Raw genomic sequence first — 23,375 nt, 5'->3', positions numbered from 1 at the left:
ACAAGGACGATCTCCAAGCCCTTGCCTGGAAAATTAACGTCAGCAACCTTTCGAGGCAAGGCCACTGACACTTGACGTGTGCAAGACCTTCACCCTACGCGACCTCAGACCAACGGGGACTTGACGACACCGGTGTCTCAGGCTGGAGACAACTTCTCAGTGAACACACCTGTGCTGATCGACAGTCAAAATGTTACTGCTTTAATAGACACTGGCGCTGACTACTCTATTATCAGTGGGAAACTGGCAAGCAGTTTAAAGAAAGTGGTTATGCCTTGGACAGAGGCCTACGTATGTGCAGCTGGCGGACATGTCATCAAACCACTTGGTGTGTGCACTTCTCGTCTAGAAATTCAATATGCTACGTTTCTGATCAGTTCCCTTGTTCTCCGAGAATGCTCCCATGAACTGATACTTGGAATCGACTTTCATCGAGAGTATGGTGCCATCATCGACCTCCGCCAACGCTGTGTATCGTTGTCTACAAAGAAAGCGACGAAACGAGACGCCTGCCACCATAGAGCCGCTCTTCGAATTTCCAACGACAGCGTCACAATACCACCTCATGCTATTGCAATAATTCTGGTAACATCCGAGGGCATATGCGAAGGCAAAGTACTTGCAGAGTGCAACGTCTTCCTTCTACTTACCCTCGTAATTAGCGTGGCTCTGGGAATCATTGATATTAGGGATGACCAAGCTGACGTCTTGATCACCAACTTCACAAATGAACACCAACACCTCTCCCGTGGCACTGCCGTCGCTTACGCTGAAGCCTTGGAGGATGTCATTGAGTGTTTCGATTGTGAAGAAAGCTTTACAAATATCGACATCAACAACGAGCTGTCGGAGGACAATAAGGACGCACTGCGAGGACTGTTGTGTGAATTCAAGGACTGCTTCACTCGATCGTCTACAGTCAGTCAGACGCCACTCACGCAGCACAGGATAATTACTTACGGCAATGCACGTCCTATTCACCAGCAGCCGTATCGTGTTTTGCAGAAAGAACGCGAAGCAATTCAACAAGTCAAGGACATGATTGACAATGTTGTCATCCAACCTTCGAACAGTCCATGGTCGTCACCAATTGTCCTGGTAAAGAAGAAGGTTGGCACTCTCCGTTCCTGTGTTGATTACAGAAAACTCAACAACGTCACAAGGAAAGACGTCTATCCGTTGCCAGGCATAAATGACTCTCTCGACCAGCTACGGCAAGCCAAGTATTTTTCCTCCCTTGACTTGAAAAGTGGGTACTGGCAGATTGAGGTAGACGAGCGCGACCGGGAGAAAACAGCCTTTGTTACCCCGGATGGACTTTAACAGTTCCGAGTTCTTCCGTTCGGGTTGTGCTCTGCTCCAGCAACTTTTCAACGGATGATGGAGATTGTGCTAGCCGACTTAAAATGGCAAACCTGTCCCGTCTACCTGGATGATGGGGTCGTATTTTCAGACAGCTTCTCTGGACATCTTAAGTTACTGCAGCAAGTGCTCGAGGCAATCCGATCGGCCAACCTCAGAAATGTCACTTCAGTTATGAAGAACTGAAGTTACTTGGGCATATTGTGAGCGCTGAAGGCATCCATACCATTCCCGAGAAAACTTCTGCTGTAGCTGCTTTCTCGACTCCTACCGACAAGAAAAGCATTCGACGTTTCCTGGGACTGTGCGCATACTACCGGCGCTTTATACGCAATTTTTCTAAAATTGCCGAACCACTTACTCGTCTCACTAGAGACAACACGCCGTTCATCTGGAGCTCCGAACAGGAAGCGGCTTTCGCTGAGCTTCTACACCACCTAACATCGCCCCCTATTCTTGGGCATTTTGACGAGGAAGCTGAAATGGAAATTCATACCGATGCCAGTAACGTTGGTCTGACTGTGGTGCTTGTACCGTGGCAGGAGAACAGTGAAAGGGTCACAGCTTATGCCAGTCGCATCCTATCGCGACCTGAGTCCAATTACACTACCACAGAGAAAGAGTGTCTTGCCATTGTATGGGCACTTGCAAAGTTCCGGCCTTATCTTTATGGCCGCCCATTCCGGATCGTGACGGTTCATCACTCCTTATGCTGGCTGGCAAACCTAAGAGACCCTTCTGGGCGACTGGCACCGTGGAGCGGAGCTTGTGCCTGCAGGAATATGACATGACCATCGTGTACAAGTCAGGCCGCACACACGAAGGCGCTGACACAATGTCGCACATGCCTGCTGAACCTGCTGATCAACACACCGAAGATGACAGCACTTTTCTCAGCGCCATAAGCGAGGCAGATGTATCTACACAGCAGCGAGCAGATTGTGAATTGCGACCTATCATTGAACATCTAGAAGGCTGCAACGTACGTCAGCCCCAACTAATTGCTCGCAGATTGTCGTAGTTTTGTTTGCGACAGGGAATCTTATACAAGAAGAATTCTGCTGCCAGCAACAAAACCTATCTTTTGGTCGTACCAGCAGAGCTTCGTGACGAAATTCTGTTCGCATTCCACAACGAGCCTGCGTCCAGTCACTTGGGTTTCACTCGAACCCTTGCTAGGGTACGGAAATCGTACTACTGTCCGAAACTCGCCAATTGTGTTAAAAGATACGTCTAAGCCTGCCGTGAATGCCAGTGCCGAAAGTCACGCAGTGTGAGACCTGTGGGATTGCTGAATCCTATCGAGCCTCCTCGAGGGCCCTTCGATCCAGTCGGCACGGACCTTTTGGGCTCGTTTCCATTGTCTACTTCCAGAAACATGTGGGTCATCATCGCCACAGACTGTTTAACTCGCTATGCTGAAACAAAGGCTCTTCCCTAAAGGTACAGCTTCTGAGGTTGCACAGTTTTTTGTACAGAACATTGTTCTACGTCATGGCACCCCGACATGTGTCATCACAGATCGAGGGGCGGCGTTTACGGTAAGACTGCTTGAAGAAGTGTTTCAACTGTCTTACACCACGCACCGAAAGACGACTGCCTGTCATCCGCAAGCAAATGGCTGGACGGAAAGGCTTAACAACACGATGACCGTCATGCTGTCTATGTACATAGACGTGCAGTATAAGACATGGAACAAGGTACTACCGTATGTCGCGTTTGCGTACGATACCGCTATGCAAGAAACCACATGCTTCACGCCGTTTTCTCTTGTTTACGGTCATGAAGTTGAGACGATGTTAGAAGACATGTTACCATGTGACAATTCTGACAGTCTTGATGAAGACACCAAGAGTTTTGTGCAGCGTGCCGAGGAAGCACGCCAACTGGCTCACGTTAACATCAGGAAACAGCTGTGTATTGACGTGCGACACTACAACCTCCGCCGCCGACAAGTTGACTACCAACCCGGTGACCAAGTGTTAGTTTGGGCCCCCGTCCGCCGTAAAGGCTTTTTGTAAACACTTCTTAGTCGGTACTTTGGCCCTTACAAAGTGCTTCGGCAAGTGAGTGACCTCAACTATGAAGTTCTTCAGTATGGTACCCAGCCAGCATGCCACCGACAACTGCGGCCCGAGATTGTGCATGTCATGCGGTTAAAACCATATCGCACACCATAATAGTCATGGTGTTTGGACCATTGCATTTGTCCTGGGACAAGTCTTTCTGCCCGTCAACGATTTGTTTAGCATCGAGCTGATGCTCTTTTGGGAGGAGGGATAATGCCACGCACTTGTGCCACGTGCTTGGCCCACTAGCTCCCAGAAGAAGATAAGGATGGGCTGGCTCACGAGCTCGCGCCTTAGTCTTTGGTTGGTGCTACGCTGCCCCTGTGACGACTCATACTTTAATGGCCTCTTTGAGAAGTCGTCTATCACCCGCCGTGGTTGCTCAGTGGCTATGGTGTTAGGCTGCTGAGCACGAGGTCGCGGGATCGAATCCCGGCCACGGCAGCCGCATTTCAATGGGGGCGAAATGCAAAAACACCTGTGTACTTAGATTTAGGTGCATGTTAAAGAGTTAAAACTCCAGGTGGTCGAAATTTCCGGAGTCCTCCGCTACAGCGTGCCTCATAATCAGAAAGTGGTTCTGGCATGTAAAACCCCATAATTTCTTTTTTTAAAGTCATCTATCAATTAAACGTGACAATATTTTACTTTGTGAAAGTTTCTTGTTCAGTGACCTCTCGCATTCAAAGGCATTGGGTTTGTCCATTGTACAATTTTAATCCCACATTACTTTATGTTAGCGCATTTCTTACATTGTATTTTGTATGTGTAATCACATATGTATTCTAATTATTGTATATTATAATCTTTGAGCGTACTCTACCCCCTTACGCAAAGCCTCTAGGGGCCTGTAAGGTGTCTTTAAATAAAAATATATTGTAACCAACAGTTACAACAGCCGTTTCTACGAAAACTAATTTATTCTGGGCGAACCTGTGCCCGTCAACAAAAACCGACTGAACACTCAACAACAAAAGCGTCCCTTGAGCTTCGCTCCTTCGAACATCGTTCTCCTCTTTGTTGCCTCCTGTTGCGTGCCAATCGTCCGATTCTCACGCACGAGCCGCCGGCCTGTCAGCACCGGCCGAGCGTTGCCTTGCGGTGCTTTGCTTGACGCTCGCGGTGTGGCGGCTATGCAGTTGGGATATGTCGGTCGTCTTTTTCTTCTCGCAATGCTGGTGCCATTAGCCCCCTCCGAAGAAGCATGGTCCCGATGCTTAGGAAAGGCCTAGAGAGGCCAACTGGAGGATGGCCGGTGCTAGGCTTGACCGTATGTGCAACTTCGGTTAATCAATGCCTTTCATAGTATGGCTTCATTCGTACTACGTGTACGACCTCTGGGCGAGTCCTGCGTCGTGTGGAGCAGACTTGGCCTTCAGAAATTCCCTCGTAATTTAAGGGACTTAACCGGCGAAGTACTTTGTAGGGGCCAAAGTAACGGCGCAGTAACTTCTCCGAAAGACCGGGCGTACGTATAGGCATCCATACCCACACTTTGTCTCCGGGGTTGTACTGTACCTCTCTTTGCCCTAGGTTGTACCGTTTTGCGTCGACATATTGCTGTTGTATGATACGGTGCCTTGCCAACTGTCGTGCTTCTTCTGCCCTTTCTATGTACTCACTAACGTCAGGGTCGTCTTCGGTGTTGTTGTCTACAGGTAACATCGCGTCTAGTGTGGTTGTTACTGTCCGACCGTAAACAAGTTCAAATGGCGTGAAATGTGTTGTTTCTTGTACTGCAGTATTATACGCAAAGGTGGCATATGGTAGAATACTGTCCCATGTCCGATGCTCGATGTCCACGTACATTGAGATCATGTCAGCAAGCGTCCTATTGAGCCATTCAGTCAGGCCGTTTGTTTGTGGATGGTACGCTGTGGTTTTTCTATGAGCAGTATGTGTTAGTTTCATAACAGACTGCATCAAACGGGCCACAAAAGCTGTTCCTTTGTCTGTTATGAGTACCTTAGGTGCGCCATGTCGTAATACTATGTGTGTGGCAAAAAACTGAGCCACTTCAATGGCGGTTCCTTTTGTAAGAGAAGAGGTCTCAGCATACCGGGTCAGATAATCGGTTGCTACCACAATCCACCGCTTTCCTGAGGTTGAAACGGGAAATGGTCCAAGTAAATCTACTCCTATTTGTTCAAATGGCGCTGTTGGTGGCTGAATCGGTTATAGAAAACCTGCTGGCTTGAGTGGCGGTGTTTTGCGTCTTTGACAATCTCGGCACGATTTGACATAGTGCTGCACTGAATTCATCAACTTCGGCTAGTAATATTTCTGGTGGATTCTCGCCAGAGTCCTACTAACGCCAAAGTGGCCAGCTGCAGGGTCATCGTGGCAAGCTTCTAAGGTCTCAGCTCGCAGCGATGATGGTACGAGAAGTAGAAACGTCTCACCACTGTGCTCAAAGTTTCGTTTGTAGAGGACGTTGTTCCGGAGGACATACGAACACAATCTGTGGACGAAAACTCGAGGCACTTTCACTTGTCAACCCTCCAGTTACTCGATGAGCAGGAGTAATTCCAGATCAGTACACTGATGATGAGCCATTTCCGTCGTATTCACAGCCCCAAGAAATGGGAAATCTTGCTCGTAGTCAGGTGACGTAGCCTCGATTGGTGCGCGTGATAAGCAATCAGCATCATTGTGCTTGATACCGGACTTGTAAACGACCATGATGTCATACTCCTGTAGACGCAAACTGCACCTAGCGAGTCTTCCAGAAGGGTCCTTGAGGTCCGCCAGCCAGCACAATGAGTGATGATCGCTGATGGCTCGAAATGGTCTGCCATATAAGTATGGCCGGAACTCACTGATGGCCCATATAACCGCCAGGCATTCCTTTTCTGTAGCTAAGTAATTTGTCTCGGCTTTCGATAAGGTACGGCTTGCGTACGCAATGACTTTTTCTTCTCCATTCTGCCACTGAATAAGTATGGCACCGAGACCAATGTTACTCGCGTCGGTGTGGATGTCCGTTTCGGCATTTTCATTAAAATGGGCAAGTATAGGAGGACTCTGCAAACGCCGTCGTATCTCAAAGAAGGCATCTTCTTGTTCTTTCTCCCACACAAAAGGGACATCTTCTTTTGTCAATCACGTGAGTGGTTCGGCAATTTTAGAAAAATTTTCTACGAAACGCCTGTAGTAGGCACACAGTCCGAGGAAACGTCTAATAGCTTTTTTGTCTCTTGGCTTTGGAAACATTTCTACTGCAGTGATCTTCTCAGGATCGGGGCAGACGCCTTCAGCACTGACAATGTGTCCGAGAAAGCGGAGCTCGCGAAAGCCGAAGTGGCATTTTTCGGGTTTTATTGTCAATCCTGCCGTGCGAATAGCATCCAGAACTGCTCTCAGTCGCTGCACGTGCTGCTCGAATGTAGTGGAGAAGACCACCACATCATCAAGGTAGACGAGGCACGACTGCCATTTCAGTCCAGAGAGAACAGTGTCCATCATCCACTGGAATGTGGCTGGCGCAGAACACAGACCAAATGGAAGCACCTTAAGCTCGTATAAATCATCCGGTGTCACAAATGCCGTTTTTTCGCGATCTCGCTCCTCCACTTCTATCTGCCAGTATCCGCTTTTGAGATCCAGAGAAGAGAAGAAGTAAGCATTGCGTAGTTTGTCCAAGGTGTCGTCGATGCGGGGGAGTGGATAAACATCCCGCTTCGTGACGAGGTTGAGTTTCCTGTATTCAACACAAAATCGTAGGGTGTTATCCTTCTTTTTGACCAGGACTACCGGAGATGCCCATGGACTATTGGATGGCTGTATTACATCGTCGTTGAGCATTTTCTGTACTTGACTTCTTATCGTTCTCTTTCCTTTGGAGCCACTCGGTACGGGTGTTGGTGAACTGGTCTTGCAGGTTCTTCGACCACAATGCGGTGTTTTGCGACGGGAGTACGACGGACTTTCGATCAAGTCGAAAAGCATTCTGCAAACTCTGTGACCAAGTTTACAATCTCATCTCTTTGTAGTGATGACAGCTCTCGATCAATGTCGATAGAGGTAAGGACACTGTCTAAGGTGGCAGAAGCTGGTGATGCTGCATCGAGGGTTGACACATCCGCAAATTGTGCATAGTCATGAAGAGACGCTATGGCTGTTCCCTTCGCCACTTGTTGTGCCTCATTGCCAAAGTTAGTCAAAAGGACGTCCGCATATCCGTTACGCAGGTGAACTAGGCCTCTTGCCACGCAAGAGGCCTAGTTTCTATTCCATATTCCATATGCTTTTTATGAATAGTTGCTATTCCATATTTGCTTTTCCAGTAGCAGCCCGATATTTCCATCTGCAAGTCCCTCATAGTCACGAAATACGTCGCTCCTTACAACGACAGTCATATGCACCGTGCCGGCACCGTCACGTCTTCATCCACAATACGGAGAGAGGAAATATGTGGCTGTTCTGTATCAGAAACGGTAACAGCATTTTTTGTGGAAAACAACATGCGTGATTCTTGCAAGTCAGAGGGCAATTCATCAATATATCAGAGGGCAATTAACATCATTGCAATTGAAAAGTTAACTTAGAAAGATGACCTGAGGAGCGTAATGCATGTGTCCAATTCTACAGCTGCTTAGCTGCAAAACATTTCAGCTAAGAAGGAGATTTTACTATGTTATGTGTATGAACAAGGTTTGTTTCCCCCTCCTTCAGTTTGGCCTTTGGCATCCTTGAAATGCTTGAATTGTCCTTGAATTTTGATTCATATGTATTGGACAAACATTGAACCAGTAGAAACCAGCTCAAATCAGCAACTTCATGCAACAAGCCACTTTCAAGGGGTCATTCCTAGTTTACATGTTCTGCTGTCTCTCTTGCCTCTTTTGTACAGATTGCTTCTGGGACGTAGGGCGGTACCTGTCCGCAAGTTACTGCACGAAGCGCTCAACACGGTGCTTTTCTTCCAAGCTGAGCTTGCAGAGTACTCATGGTGCATTCAGGATGGTGTTCAGCTGAGCCATCCATCTTTTGCCAAGTTTGTAGCTGCCCACACCAAGTTTCAGAAAACTGTGGCCACACTGCAGACAGGTAAGAAGCACAGTCACTGAAAGTGAGGCTGCCATAAAATAAAAGGGTGCATTCTAAGGGGTTGTCAGTTACAGTTGCGTGTGCTGTCTTCACTATCTTGAGGATGCTACATGTAGTTAGGCAGCATGATGGATCCTGTGTAATGTAATTCTACTGATAGTGAGTTGGCTGCTCACCTGGGTAAAGTCAGAGGGACAGAACTGCAACAGATGCAGAGCCACCAAGGAAACACTGCATGGTATTTTATGTTGTACAGGTCTGAGACGTGGCGCCTTGACCCGTGTTCGTCATCTGAAGCTCACCAAATTTGTGACATTGGCTAAGGAACAAGATTCATACCTTCATATCATTTTCAATGCCTCACTTGATCAAAGTTGCCTGCCGAGTGATTGGTTAGTTGCCAGAATAGTGCCTGTATTTAAGTCAGGTGAAAAGTTTAATGCTGGAAATTACCTACCTATCTCGCTTATATGCACGTGTTGCAAGTTGCTTGAGTACATAATAGCCCACACGTATCCAACCATCTTGAATACACCAACTTCTTTGGGAATTTCAGAATGGTTTCCTTAAGAATGTGTTGACTACAACACAGCTGCTATCAGTAATTCATGACTTTTACCTGGCCATTGATAAGCAAACAAATAGATGCAAATTTTCCTGGATTTATCAAAGGCATTTGATTGTGTACCCCACAGCTTGCTTATTGAAAAACTAAATGAAATTGGGATGCCAGACAATCTTGTCAATTGGTTACAAGTATATCTACAGAATCGCAGACAATTTGTAGAATGTGGTGGAATTGGTTCAGTGTGCTTACAGGTTCTGTCCGGTGTACCACAGGGGTCAGTGCTCGGGCCCCTATTGTTTCTCATATATATCAATTATATTGCTCAAAATGTTGATGAAGGTATCACTGAGAAGTTGTTTGCGATGACTGCGTTATTTACTCTGTCATTAAGAATTCTTCCTGCCAGCAAGTGCTGAATACTAATTTATCTAAACTCGCGGACTGGTGCGAACAAAGGGCGATGAAAATCAATTTTTCAAAAATTGCATCAATGACAATTGCAACTAAAATACATCCCTTACAATACGTTTACAAAATTGGCGATCAATGCATAAATCCTGCTACATCCATTAAGTACCTAGGTCTAACAATTACTGCCAATCTTAAATGGGATATGCATATAAACGATATATGCTTGAAAGCATTCAAGAAATTATGCTACCTACGCAGGAAATTAAAAGGGTCTCCATCAAGCGTAAAACTTGAAGCATATCGCACTACGATTCGACCAGTCCTAGAATACTCGTCGGTGGTGTGAGATTCGTACCATGCCAAAAACATCGAACAAGTGGAGCGTATCCAACATCATGCTGCCAGGTTTATCTCATCTGATAATCAAAAACATTCATCTGTTGCTGATATGCTAAGGCAACATAAGTTAGAGCCGTTCCAGTTACGCAGGCAGATTACCAGGTTGAAATTCTTGTACTTACTTTATCACAACAAAACAGCATTGCCACGTGAATCATACTCACTTTCTGCTCCACAAATATCATCAAGATTAAACTATACAAGGGGCCAATAAGGCCATATTATGCCAGAACTAAACAATTCCAAAAATAACATTTTTCCCTACACAATCGAACAATGGAACCGCCTGCCTGCTTGTGTTGTTGAATGTACTAATGTTAATAACTTTAAGCCTTCTTTCTGAGCTCACCTTTTGTAACCCTCTCCTGTTTGGGCAGCACTGCTGCCTGCAGTATTTGCAAATAAAAAAGTAAGTAAATAAATAAATAAAATTAATTAATATAAATTCTAGGGTTTTACCTGCAAAAGCCACGATCTGATTACAAAGCATACCCTTTCTAGTCGAGGACTGAAGGAGGCTGGACCACAAGTAAACCAATTGTTATCAAGTGGCCATAGACTGGTGGCACTACACTCAGCTGCAGTATTGCCTTATCAGCACTGATATGGCACTGATGAAGCCAAGTGGAGGCATTGTCTGACACATAATCTGCTGCACTTTGAGCTGCTACAAAGTCACATGTGCACTGTAGTTGGGCTGCAAACATAGTCTTGCCTCCCTGTGAGTCGTACCGTGGTTTAGCTGATTTATTTGAATTAGCAACTAGTTGCCCACAACTGCCCGTTACACTGGAATGCATTATCAGGTAACCAGGTTGTAGCTCTTCTGAAGAGAGGTATGTTGGGTTGTACAAAAGTGTGGGTCTCGGCCATTGTAAGTAAGCTAGGTTTTATGACCTCTGCACTTTAATCACTGCAGTGTGGGTATAGTTTGGTCGGATTGGTCCGTCCTTCACTGGCACAGCAGCATGCTAACACTGCATAGCTTAGCAATAATATTCAACCACTTGCTGACAGTGTCAAGTTTTCGGCATAAGGCAAAGACAACTTGAAGCCATGTAGTACTTCTAAATGCACCACATTAACACAAGGATAGGGTAAGTAATGTTGTAACAGAAACAACCACAGCTCATCTGGTTCCATGATCACAAAATATTGCAGTGTGCTTTTATCTTGCTGTGTAGCTGATAGGGTACATGTATGGTACATAATCAAATTTTGATTGTACATGTGCACTAGGAGCACTGTTTCATACCATCCAAACACTTTCTCTCAGCCTGGCATTGATAGTTGCTTTGTGCATGAATTATATTACATGAACAACAGTTATGAGCAAATTGTCCTCATCATGCCCACACACAAATATAGCTGCTGCTGACATGCCAGCTGTTGTGCCCATGTCTTGCAAGCTTGTTTCAGTTTTTCTGGCAACACAGACTGCTTTATTGGTTTGTTGTTTACGTCTTTGACACTTGCTCTTTGTTTTCTTACTTTGCTGTCTTATTTCTCTCTTCTGCTCACGGACTGCTGCTGCTGCAAAACAAAAAAAAAACACCTGCACACATTGTGGAATGTTGCAGCTTGGCTCTCGGACGCTATGGGAGCTCCCAGGTGCGCACTTTTGGTCTGCATCACCTTTACACTGCCTGTCTCTACTCCCATGTTTGCTCCAGCCAATAAACCATTTCAGAAAGTCACGTGGGCCCATAGCGACAGCTTTCCAAGGAGCCCAGATGAAAGTGCACCATCTTCACTGTTGTCTGCTAGTGCCATGTGTTTGCATAGTCGTTGCAACAGGCATTTTCTGGTCATCCTGTCATAGGTCAAGAAGCGCACTCTGCAAGCTTACTGGACTTGTTTCGCATATGTGCAAGTATTCAAGCATCGTGCTTCAAGGCTTGAAAAGTCATGCCAGTCACTTCTTATGCTAATTATTACTGCTGCCCCTTTGTTTAGCTTCTTGCTGGGTTCTTGCGGATCGGATTTTGTGTGTGCTGCATTGACACCTGACGAATACACAACAAAAATGGTGATAACACATACGCATAGGCACATACATTGCCGATACGATGTATGTCTATCATCTCTGCCTCAAGCAAAGAACAACTAACTTGCTCTTGGCCTAGTCGGTACTTGCTGTGAAACATAATTTTCAATGAAAGGGCACATACCCAGGGGTGGTACAGCTGCACCAATTGCATGTAAGTGCTTCTTGTGCGACTTGTAAAAACTTGCTTGTAAATTCATAAAATTATTGATAATAATCAAAAGCACATTGGTGTTTACAAAGTATATTAAAGCGAAGCTTTGTTGCCAAGTTCAAGGCAATTTTTTGTACATATCTGGCCTCTAACGCAGAACCTGTTTAACGGGATGGTGGCGCCACCATTCTGTAAAAAAGTAGTTCACGAGTTTACTGTGTCAAGCGTAGAATTTCATAGTCGAATCTTCATAATTCGAACTCGAAGGGGCCCAAAAATTGGTTCTAATTAAAAGGATGAGTTGTTCTTGAAGTACTCGTGCACCATAGCACGACACACAAACAGTGGGAGTCGTGAAATATCACGGTGCGCAGGCACACAGTGAGCAAGGACCACGAAACTGCCCGTGCTGGGCAACGCTCGCTTTCCTATAATGGCAGAAAATGAAACTTCAGGGAGCGGGCTAAGCTAGCCCGAGGTCGGCGCGGAGGCGAGCACGTGCGGAGACCATCGAAGGTGAGGGAGTTACAGAGCAAAGGGAGCGCAGTTGGGAGGAGGGGTGGGAGGGAAGCGGATTTGTTTTCCCTCCAGCTTGATGGATGGCGTTAATGACCTCTGCCGCCTAAGCTCCCTTAATGCCATCAAAGATTGCCACAGCGGAGTTGCCGAGGCCAGACTGGGCCTCCGCCGTTGCTTCCTTCTGCATGCTCGCGTGCTTTTTCCTTCATCTGCTGACAGGTCAGCACTGCGTTTACTTTCTTCGTCCTGCATTCTTAACACGTCATTTCTTCTGAAGATGACGAAGTCATTGCCACCGATCATAATCACGTTGGTATGCTCGCTACTGTTACAGAGTCGCCGCATGCAAAAGATAAGGATGAGGTACTGGGTGTTGCCTTCACATCCTTGTATTCAGGGTCCATCTTGTACAGAATCGGATGTGGCACACTGTCTCTGACAACCTTTCCATTGGGACATCTCGGTTTAGACTCGTCATTGTAAAAGAAAGGCGCAGTTTCGCTCGAAAGGCAAAGCATCGATTGCAATAGCAAATTAGCGGACACCTATACGAAGCGAGCATAGCAGTTTTATCGGCCGTATAAACTTGTGAACATAGGCGTACTAACTAAATTAACAAGAATGGTGCCGAGCGTGCACAAGCAAACATGAACACATCTCACTCGATGATCGCAGAAACCCACTGTCAGAGTGCTGCCGTGAGGAAATGCAGCAGTAGCAGCAAGCGAGGTGACATTCGTGCTGTCTATAGCTTCAACGAAAAGCAAGCGCCGAGAACACACAGCACGCACAAGGCTACAAGCCGCCAACACACCTAGACTCTGCCCCCAATGCAGATCACTCTCCAGATACGGCCGCGCGACTGCAGGCAGCTGCCACATGCACAGTTGCAGCTGGAGTCGAGCGCCGCCCCCCTCTATCACCCCCCACCCCCTGGTGCTTCGCACACAACAGAAGACGGCCCACTTCCTTCCCGCTCTGTCTCTTTCGCATGGGCGAGATTGAGCCGCAAATGTCAGCTCTTTTCACAAGCTTTCACTTGCACATACAGCGAAGGACGCGCGGCAACGGTGATATCGCCCTTGGACTTTGCACGGAACCTCGCGCGTGGTATTGAGGGGCCTCTCCTAAGCTTTTCCTCTGTGGTGGGGTCAGAGCAATGTGGTCAGAGGCGCAGCGCCGCCATGTGATTTGGCACGCTGCTAAGAGCATTGTCGGAACGCGGTACCTTTGAATGCTTGCACCTGTACATACAATTTTTAAGCTGAAAAGAGTGCTGCTGTCATGGCCCAAGCTTCCGTGGCACTAGATAGCTCATGGTAAGGACCATTGCCAGAGGTCATGGTGCACTGTCACGTAGCCAGGGCTTTGCCGAAGCTATTATCATTCGTCTTTCGGTCAACCCTCCTCCAACCCAGGTCCCAAATGCTGCCCTTCGACATCCCCAGAAAACAGCTGAAGAAGCGTGCGCACCACACCAAGGATGCATCAGCGCAGTTGCCTCTCCCTTCTTCTTCCTCTCCTTTCACAATTCACATGGCATCCATCTTCTCAGATAGTTTCGTTTTCCTTTTGCACTAACCACCCGTCATCTTTTTGTATTCTCATATTCTCACAAGATGCACACAATCCACCACACTCATGACAGGGTTGCCATGCACAATAGTGTTGAACAGCTGACGACAATTTGTTTCGGACATCTTCCGGCAGTTTGTGACCTGCAATCACAATTTCATCCGCAGTCAAACAGCATCACGTAAAGAGCCATTTGAACCATAAAAGATGACCGTAAGAAAATGAAGAGAAGCAGCATTATACACTGCCTGAACTGACCCTTTCGTTGTTATACCAGCGCAGGGAGGAAAGTTGCCATCTGAACAGTTGTTGGGGTACCAGCTATTGCTGCATGCCAGCGGACAGTGGCGCACGTGGCTGGCAGCATGTGTTGAACATGCCATTTGCAGTTTCTGTCCCTGTCAAAGATGGCTGCCACCACTATTAGACAGGGATCACCATACCTGCCAACCTGTGAGCTTTAATATTTGGAAAATCGCACTCACGAAAGAGTGAGGGGCGGATAGCACGCACCTTTTTATTTAAAGCTTGCCCTGAGCACATGCCTTTGCATGCACACATGCACACTTTATAAGAGATCATTTAACTTTTGATAAAGCACACAAGCAACAACAAACTTGGTACAGCAAATAGTGAAAAGCCACACATTGCTTTAGATCACAGTGACCTTTTTCATGACTGGTACAGGAACATTTCTTGATCGAAGCAAGTAGCCCTCTTACATTCTTTCACCTTGCATGCATCGAAACATACTTCCAATGGAGGGTTCAGGAACCTACAGAGGGAACCTTTTCATGAAAATAACTTATTTTTCGTAAAATTGTGAAATGATTCCTAATTCGTAAAGTTTAAAAAAAATTTGGGAGAGTTGGCAGGTATGGATCATGCATAGCCATGGTAGACCTCCTAAGTAAACAGCGTCATGTGGGACTGATAAAGGTTGGCACACCAGGAAAAGCTAAGGCCGAGCCTTGCGTCCTTTACAACACCTAACCTGGCTATTGACAACCGCGGGGGGACCAGGGGCACACACTTCTTTAGCAACCCTAGCTTGAATGGTCAACGAAGGAAAGACAACTTGTAGAGGGGAAGGAGTACTCTGTAGCGATTGCACAACAGTGGTAACGTTCATGCCCTTTCATGCATGACCTTGAGCAGTGACAGCACATGTGCAGAGTGTGTGAAAAGACCAAACACTAAATAAACATGTCGACACATTTATTCTTGTTATTCAATCAACATACCGCTTATGAATGTTGGGACCACTGTTCTGTAATTGATCTGCAGAATATTGTGCAAGAGCAGCACTTGATTTGTACTGGTCTTTATTTTTCAGCATCAAGGAGCCTTCACATGTCGCAGTACCCGACGAACTGTCTCAAGCTCTCAGAGGTGCTCGACTTCAGTGCATTCCAGTGGCCTGAGCAAGGCACTCGCTCACTGAGCATCGTAGGGAAGGAGTTCTCGCCTGATCTCTTCTGAAAAAGTGCCAAACTGCACCCAGAACTTTGCTATGCCATACAATTTGGGAGAGTGTGTATATGCAATAAAACTGTGTATTCTCGTCCATTATCTTTTGTTACGCATAATTTTGTCTCAGCATTAACCCTTCGAGGGTCGTTTTTTCTTTTTCTCCATATGCGACCGCCCAGAGTCGATTTTTTTTTTCATTGCAGATTCCAATTTTTCTTAGGGACCTATTTCGAAAAAAATATTTTGCGTTGGTATATATGTACTCTTCATTCATGAATAACAACAATAAAAAAGGAAATAAACTTAAAGATAAAAAATTTGATGCATTTTTATACACATAGTTCAAGGCCTTGAAAATGCGCACACAAGGATATTTCGCAAGACTTTAAACGTTCCTGCTCTTACACTAATATCTAAAATGTATATCCATAGCGTAATCGAACTGCGTGGGTGCGCGCACTCAAGAAAACTGTGTGGTTGTTGCCCCGTCAAAAAAGCACAACGTGTGACAACCTTCCACTAATCTGCATCTTATCGTCAACCAGAGGCAATTAGTTTTCGCGAGTGTCAAAAAAAAAAAAGCAACGGAAATGCATGCATGGTGGCATCCTTCGTGTGTGCACCCCTGTGAAAACTAAACAAGCGAAAAAGAGGCGGTCGCCCTTTGAGCGATTAGTAATGAGATAGTCATCAGTTTTGCAAGCGCAAGAAGCCGAAACCGTCCGCGGAACAAAACCCAAACCGCCGCCTGCCCGCCCACGCGCCATTGCACGAGCGGTAGTATATAGATGCACCGGAGAAAACTAGCGCTAAAACAAACCATGCAACGAATACCAAGAGAGGGAGGCGCGCGAAAGAAATTCCTGTATTTCCACATAGTGGCAGCACGTGACAGAAAATAAAAAGTTAGGAAATTGGCGCACTTTTTGAATGTACAGACGGCGCCGTAAATATACGGCATCAATTATTTTTCGACTTGTTCGCGGCACCGTGTATTTATGTCATTGACTCTCAAAGGGTTAAAAAAATTTTCTAATTTTTTTTCAAATAGGTCCGTGCTTGCAATGCTACCAATGTTATAATCTCTTCACATTTTGCAACTATACAAAGTTTCGGTATGCATTCCTGTTGTTTTTAATATTTTATGTGCCATTTTCGGGCCCACAAATGCAGGCAGTCTCTTTAGCCTATTACCAGTGACGTGTGGATTGCAATTGCTTTAAGGCAGGACATCCTTTATTTTTATAGTTGGGCCACAAGCATTAATGTTAATATATCTTAACTTTTAATTTTTTGTTGGCACCAATTTCTGCAGAAAACTGACACTAATTTGTGCAAGAATGTTGTGCCATTACTGGCAAAAAGACAAAAATAAAAATAAAATAAAAAACTTGCACGAACATGGCTGTCACGTAGTGTCAGGCTTCACCCTTATGTTTGAGCAAAGAAAAATGTTTTCAAGTGGCCAACCTTAAAATGGGCTCTTTATCCATGTAAATGTGTGCATAGCACAGCATTGCATTTAAGGAAACAGCGGGTTTTGAGGTACTTAACACATTATTCAATAAGCAGAAATATGAAAGTATTAGGGAGATACTATTACCCGAAAGGGATTGCCTACTTTGTGTTTTAACAGTAAAGAAGGGTCTGAGCGAATTTCCCTTCTCATTTTTCACAGCCGCACATAGTTTACTCAGCTTTCTTTTTCAGGTCAGCCGCTCTATCCATTGCTTTTCTTAGGTTCTTATTCACATCCTGTATCTCCTTCTCATAAAAAGTACCTTCATGCATGACAATGAAGTCGCTATATACACAGAAGTGGGGTGATTATGATGTCAAACACCGTGACAGGTTGGTTGACTGTGGAAAGGGTGTAGTGTATCACATTCCCCTGTCTTACGGGAAGTAGCACATTGGCCAAACAGGACAGTGTTTGAATAACGGATTAATGGAGCACAGAGCTTCTTTGAAAGGGCAACCGTCATCTAATGATTGCTTGCATTGCAAATAATGCAAGTGCAAACTGTTGCTAAAAGAAACCAAGGTGCTGTCAGGACGCAAAGATAGGACAGCGAGGGAGATTGCTGAAGCATTCTTTATTCATAAGTCTGTTGACGTGCGTGGCAAAAGCCATTGGCAAGTCTGCACGAACTAGAAATTATTTAACCACTAATCTTTAAGATGCTACACATGTTTATGCCAGGGTATATATTTAGCGTGTTTGTCAAAATAAGCCATTGTTGCTAGTTTGCACTCATCTGTGTTTTCTAGCTCGTCCCTCTTCGTTTGCACCATTCTTCCTTAAGTGCGACTTTATGTATAAAAAATCCCAAACCCCATTCTAGGCCCTTTGGGTGTGCAAAATCTGACACTCCCTATATTATCACTGTAGTTAAGTGAATTTTATTGCAGTGCAACCTTATTACAGAATTTCGTAGTTCCATTGCTCTTCTGCAAGAACACTGTAGTGCAATTTACATGTGAAATTGTTTTCTGCATCGCAGACCAGTGCAAGGCATACGCAAGGCTGATGAACTTATCTGATGTATTCAGGGTGTTTATTTCAAAACACAGGTCAAGGAAATGGCTATATCTTAGCCCTTCGCCTTGGCATGCAATCTGCGAACGAGGGAGCTCTTGCTGCATCACCAATCGTCTTGCGGCAAAACGTAAGTGTCATTGTCGATCTCCAGAAATCGCAGGCAGGGGCCGAAGTAACTGATAACATAATGCGACCCGTCGGCGGGGCCAACAACCTGCATAGAGATGAGAATAATGTCCACGAGCTGGCCGAGGAACATGAACCCGAGCGTGCAGAACTTCGCAAGGCCGACGGCAGGGTAGCCCAAGTAAAAGCGATCCACGCCGAACATGCCGAGGAATACGGAAAGCACTAGTGCTGTCTCGAAAGAGTAGCCGTTAGTGTAGCGGCACGGAATTTCCTTCTCGAAGGTGTCCCGGCCGGTGCCGGTGCCGTTCTTGCAGATTATACCATCGGCCGCGGTGCACATAATACGGGCTCGGTTGTCGGGGCCGCATGTCTTGGGCTGCTGCGTGGCCGGATCGATCTCGGGTGCCGCACACAAGTACTGGCCCATCAGGAGCGTACTGCAATTGGCTTCGTAGGTACCTAGAGCTGCGCAGTTTACGGCGATGCTTATTAGCAAAGTAAACGCTGCCGCTAACGTCAGCATCGCCCTGAAGCCGTCCCACAGAGTCTCTCTGAAAGAAGTTTCATTGCACAGCACACCCGATGACCCTGGAGCAGCGTGTGTGGCTTCACATTTCTTTATGCTATCAGACAGTTCACATAGTCCAGCAAAAAATTTTTCGCGAAAGAACAGTACAATATACTGGCATTGGCGCACAGCCGCAAATGTCCTTTGGTTTTAGGCATAGGTTAGAGTTTGGTCATTTTGGTGTTAGGGACTTTAGCCATAGAATGAAGAACCATGGATGAATGGATGGATGGATGGCGGCTATACCCTTTGTAACGGGCGGCGGCTGGCGCCACCTAACCTTTTGCACCCCTCCTATTTTATTATTATTCTTTTTTTTCTTTCTTTATATCCTTTTTTCCTTAACCTAGTTTTCACTCCCCTCCTCCCCCCAATATAACTATCTGAAACAGTAGAGGAAACATTATCTCCCCGATTTATGGTATTATCTATCCCTTGACTTCCTCCACCAATCCTCTAGCCTCCCCTTCGTTACTGCCACTCTTATCTCGTCTATTTGCCCTCGTTCCCCGGGAAAACCTATTGCCCCTTCCATATCTGCCACTGTTCCCTCTGCCAGAGTCGGGCGAAGGTCTGTGCATCTCAGCACTATATGCTCAGTGGTCTCCATTTCGGCTCCGCAAGCTGCATGTGCACCGAAGGTCCACGTCTTCAAATTTAGCCCTGTATGTTTTCGTTCTAAAAACCCCCGTCCTAGCTTCGAATAATAGTGAGCTGCCCCGCGAGTTATCAAATAAGAGCTCTCTCTTAATCTCCTGTTTTTGTGACCTATACATTGATAGCGCTGGCTTTCCGGGCATTCTTTCTTCCCACATTTTTCTTTCCGTCTCCTTCACCTCCTTTCCCACACTAGAACCACGTTGGACCCCCTCCCTCGGCTCTAGGTATCTATTCCTCAGCTTCCTCGTTCTGAGTGTCCACTTTGTGTTCAAACTTTTCATGTACAGATATTTGTACACTTTTCCTGCCCACCTTTTTTCCTCCAGTGCTGGGAGTCTCTGTTCAAATTTTAGTTTACTTAATGCCTTTCTACCTTCGAATGACGTCCATCCCATGTCCCCCTGCACTCCCTCATTAGGGGTGTTCCCGTGTGCTCCTAACCCAACCTGCCTACACTTCTCTGTCTCGTTTCCATGCATGCCTGAACTTCCGATTTCATGCACAGTACTGAATTTCCGAATGTGAGGCCAGGTACCATAACCCCTTTCCATACGCCCCTAACCACCTCGTACCTATTATATAGTTCCAAAGTGCCTTGTGTTTCATTACAGCTGAGTTCCTTTTCACTTTTTCAATCATAATTTTTTCCTGTTCTTCCAAGTACTTTTTGCCCTCGTTTAGCCATATATGCCCAAATACTTGTATTTTTCAACATGATCAATCTTAGTGCTTTGTATTTCCAATGGTTCCCCCCTTTCTTCATTGTATACTATTATCCCAGACTTCTCTCCAATTTTTCTCCCTCCTCTCCACATATGCTCATTAGTTCCTGTAGCCCTACTCGGGTGTCAGCAAGCAGTACAATATCATCTGCATACATCAGTCCGGCTAGTACTTGAGCTACCTTCTGCCCTTCCAGCATATAGCTTATGTCAGTTCCTATTGTGCTCTGTTCTAGTCTCTTTTCCATTTGGCTCATGTAAATCATAAAAAGAAGAGGCGACAATGGACAGCCCTGCCTGAGACCTCTTCTTATTTTAGCTGGCTTTGTAGTTTCCCCCTCCCATGTTATCTCTACCTCATTATCTGTATAAACTTGTTGTAGGAACTCAATCATCTTTCTATCTAGACCATATTCCCTCAACTGGCTCCATAACTTTTCTCGGTTTACATTATCATAGGCTCCTCTGTAAAAAAGCTATCCATAGCGGTTTCTGCCTGGCTGTCGCTATCTCTATGCACTGTACGTGTTATAACAAATAAATTATCATCTAGCCTTCTGTTCCTTCTAAATCCATTCTGCAGTTCTCCCAAGATCTCTTCACGTTCTGCCCATTCCTCCATTCTCTTTTTCACCACCTGCATTGCTACTCTGTATATGACTGATGTGATAGTTATTGGCCTGTAGGATTTAATGTTGTCCTTGCATCCCTTACCTTTGTAAACTAATATCATTCTGCTTGATTTCCAGTCCTGTGGAACATCTCCCCCTACTACTATTTGTTCAATAAGTTGTTGTAATTTTAATTTACTTTTCTGACCTAATATGCTTATCAATTTCATAGGTATGCCATCAGGTCCTGTCGCTGTTCCCACGGGGACCTTGTGTTCAATTCTGTCCCATTCCTTACTTGTCATCCTTCTGCACTCTTCCTCTAATTCTGTCCTGCTGTTGTCATTGTTGTCCATTTCGCTACCCACTGGCTCTGCAAATGCTGCCTCTACCAGCTGCACTTGCCCGCAGTGTTGCCAGGTCGGACAACGCGGCGTAGCCCAACGCTAAAGAAACTGTAGCCCAAATGTAGCCAAACACAAAAAAGAGCAAAACGAATTTGTAGCCAAATATAGCCATTGTTATTTTCAGTTTTATCTGTATATACATTTTCACATTCGACTACGATAATCCCTGTTTGTACAACCCGTCGTAAAAAAATGTCCGTGATGCCGTGACGGTCGACCCTTGGCATCTACAATAGCTACATGATGCTTGCACACAGAACACTTTTCTGTTGGCCCCGAAAACTCAACTTCCAGCGTATCGCTGCTGAGGAAGAACCTATCGAAATGAATGTCGGTGGAAGCACAAACAAAAAACTTGGAGGGCGCTTGGAGGACAACTGGCCAGAAAGTGTTGTGAGACGTTGATGGAAATGAACTGATCATGATTTATGGTGATAGAAACAGGCACGCTCTTCGGGATTGAAGTAGGGATTATAATTTTAAACTGGCAAAGAAAATCTCAATGGCCAGTAAGAGGCCAGGCGCCTGACAATAAAACCTTGGTACTTCCGATGTAGTCTATGAGATTACTGTAAGTAAGTCGGCTGTTATAAAGTACAACATAATTAGTGCTTAAAATTGCAGTTGCTATAATATTAGACACTTGCGCTTTATTCTATGCTTCGGAAGTCAGAAGCGCACGCAGGGCTACGGCAACACGCTGAACTGCGTATCACGCGTAAAATCGTCGTTTCGTTTTCAATCCGATTGGTTTCGCTTTGACGTTTAAATACCAAAGCACTTGGGCCGGAAACAATGAAAACACGTAACAATTGAATTGCTAGACAAAATACTTTGTCACAATTACGGCCGCACTGTCGTCTGCCTCCCACTAATGCCGGCGTATAATCATTATCGCGCTCACCTACCACCGCTTTGAGCATATTTATAGTGATAAACTCTATGGTTTTGAGCATGGCTTTGAGCACGTTGCCAGTGAAAGACTACATCTTCACTGCATATAAAAAAATTCTGATAAAAAATGTTCCACGGCGTTTTCCGCGTTGCCACTTCTTGATTACACACTCTAACTTTCCATTGCATTAAAATATAGGTACCATGAAAATTGCTTCTCAGCTCTTTAACATTAAGATTTAAGAGTGGAATGTGATAGCATTCAAAGATCCCTGACTGCTTCTCACGCTTCCCGGCAAATGCAGCGTATGCAACCATAATGTTTACCTGCAAACGCTGGAGGCGAATAATGTGCACGAAGGCGAGCTTTCTGGTTCTTTTCTTTTCCACTCGCACGGCAGGCGCTGCCGTTGCTGCGGAGGCGAGTGCCATCCGGATGGTGCTGCATGGAACTGAGCGGGGCGCGCCGCTCCTGTTCGGCAGCCGCTTGTCCTCGTTTTTTTCCTGTGTCCCCTGTCCTGCTTCGAGCTGCACCACTCAGTCTCACGGAAAACCAACTAGCCCAAACCATCGCCCCCTATAAGACGTCGAATGGCAGCTGGAAAAGGGGTACGTGTTCGAGGTTCCGCGTAACAAACATGTTTTCTCGTATATTCAAATTACAATTCGACGCTACCATGTCTGTAGGTTGAGTGTAAGTCGTACTTTACGAATTTTCTGACGCGTTTTACTTTGAGAAAATCGATTATTTCAGTAATGCATATACGCCAGCCGAAGGGCCTACGTGGTTCGGGATCAATTTTCTCACACGGACAACGGCGTCGACGCCGGATTTTCTGCGACATGGGGCCCTTAACGCCTGTCGCGTTAAAGTTCATTTCGCACGCAAAGGAAAATGGCTGTAAAGAGCTTACCGTGAGAAACGCGGACTAGGTCGAAAACTGTGCCCAGCGCGATACCTCAAACAGATGCCTTCGCCTTGCACACTGGAGCGTGTCATCTACCCGTGCTTACGTACCTTCTTTCATGTCGGCGCCTCGATCGCCCAACCATATTGCTCTCCGTTTCTCAGCAAAACCATGTTAGTACAGTGTACTGTGAAACATCCTCCACTCCCAGGTTCATCCCGATGCCCGGGTGTCGCCATAAGACAAAGATGAGAAAACATTGCTGGAGTAAATGTTAGCACGGTGAAGCGCGGTGTAAATTTAAGTGC

At 45.8% G+C, this 23,375-nt stretch overlaps 2 protein-coding genes across 4 annotated transcripts in view; one reads left to right on the top strand and one right to left on the bottom strand.

The window, feature by feature from the left end:
* Positions 1-15,725, top strand: part of Grip163 (gamma-tubulin complex component 6) — a 478,650-nt gene extending 462,925 nt beyond the window's left edge. For 2 of the 3 annotated variants that reach the window (XM_055068412.2, XM_072284402.1), the window contains 3 exons: positions 8,284-8,480; positions 11,439-11,469; positions 15,490-15,725. In XM_055068412.2, the coding sequence (XP_054924387.1) occupies positions 8,284-8,480; positions 11,439-11,469; positions 15,490-15,577 (316 nt within the window). In that variant the 3' untranslated portion in view covers positions 15,578-15,725. The remainder of the gene's footprint in view (positions 1-8,283; positions 8,481-11,438; positions 11,470-15,489) is intronic. The other variant, XM_050174613.3, reaches the window with a different exon arrangement.
* Positions 15,726-17,702: 1,977 nt separating this feature from the next.
* On the bottom strand, positions 17,703-19,107 carry bisc (TM2 domain-containing protein 1 biscotti). The gene has a single exon (XM_050174623.3). The coding sequence runs from the start codon at positions 18,818-18,820 to the stop codon at positions 18,272-18,274; it is 549 nt and encodes a 182-aa protein (XP_050030580.1). The 5' UTR covers positions 18,821-19,107; the 3' UTR covers positions 17,703-18,271.
* Positions 19,108-23,375: the final 4,268 nt, after the last annotated feature.

Source organism: Dermacentor andersoni, chromosome 9, assembly GCF_023375885.2.
Source record: "Dermacentor andersoni chromosome 9, qqDerAnde1_hic_scaffold, whole genome shotgun sequence".
NCBI lineage: Eukaryota > Metazoa > Arthropoda > Arachnida > Ixodida > Ixodidae > Dermacentor > Dermacentor andersoni.
This window is presented reverse-complemented; position numbering and strand designations above follow the sequence as displayed.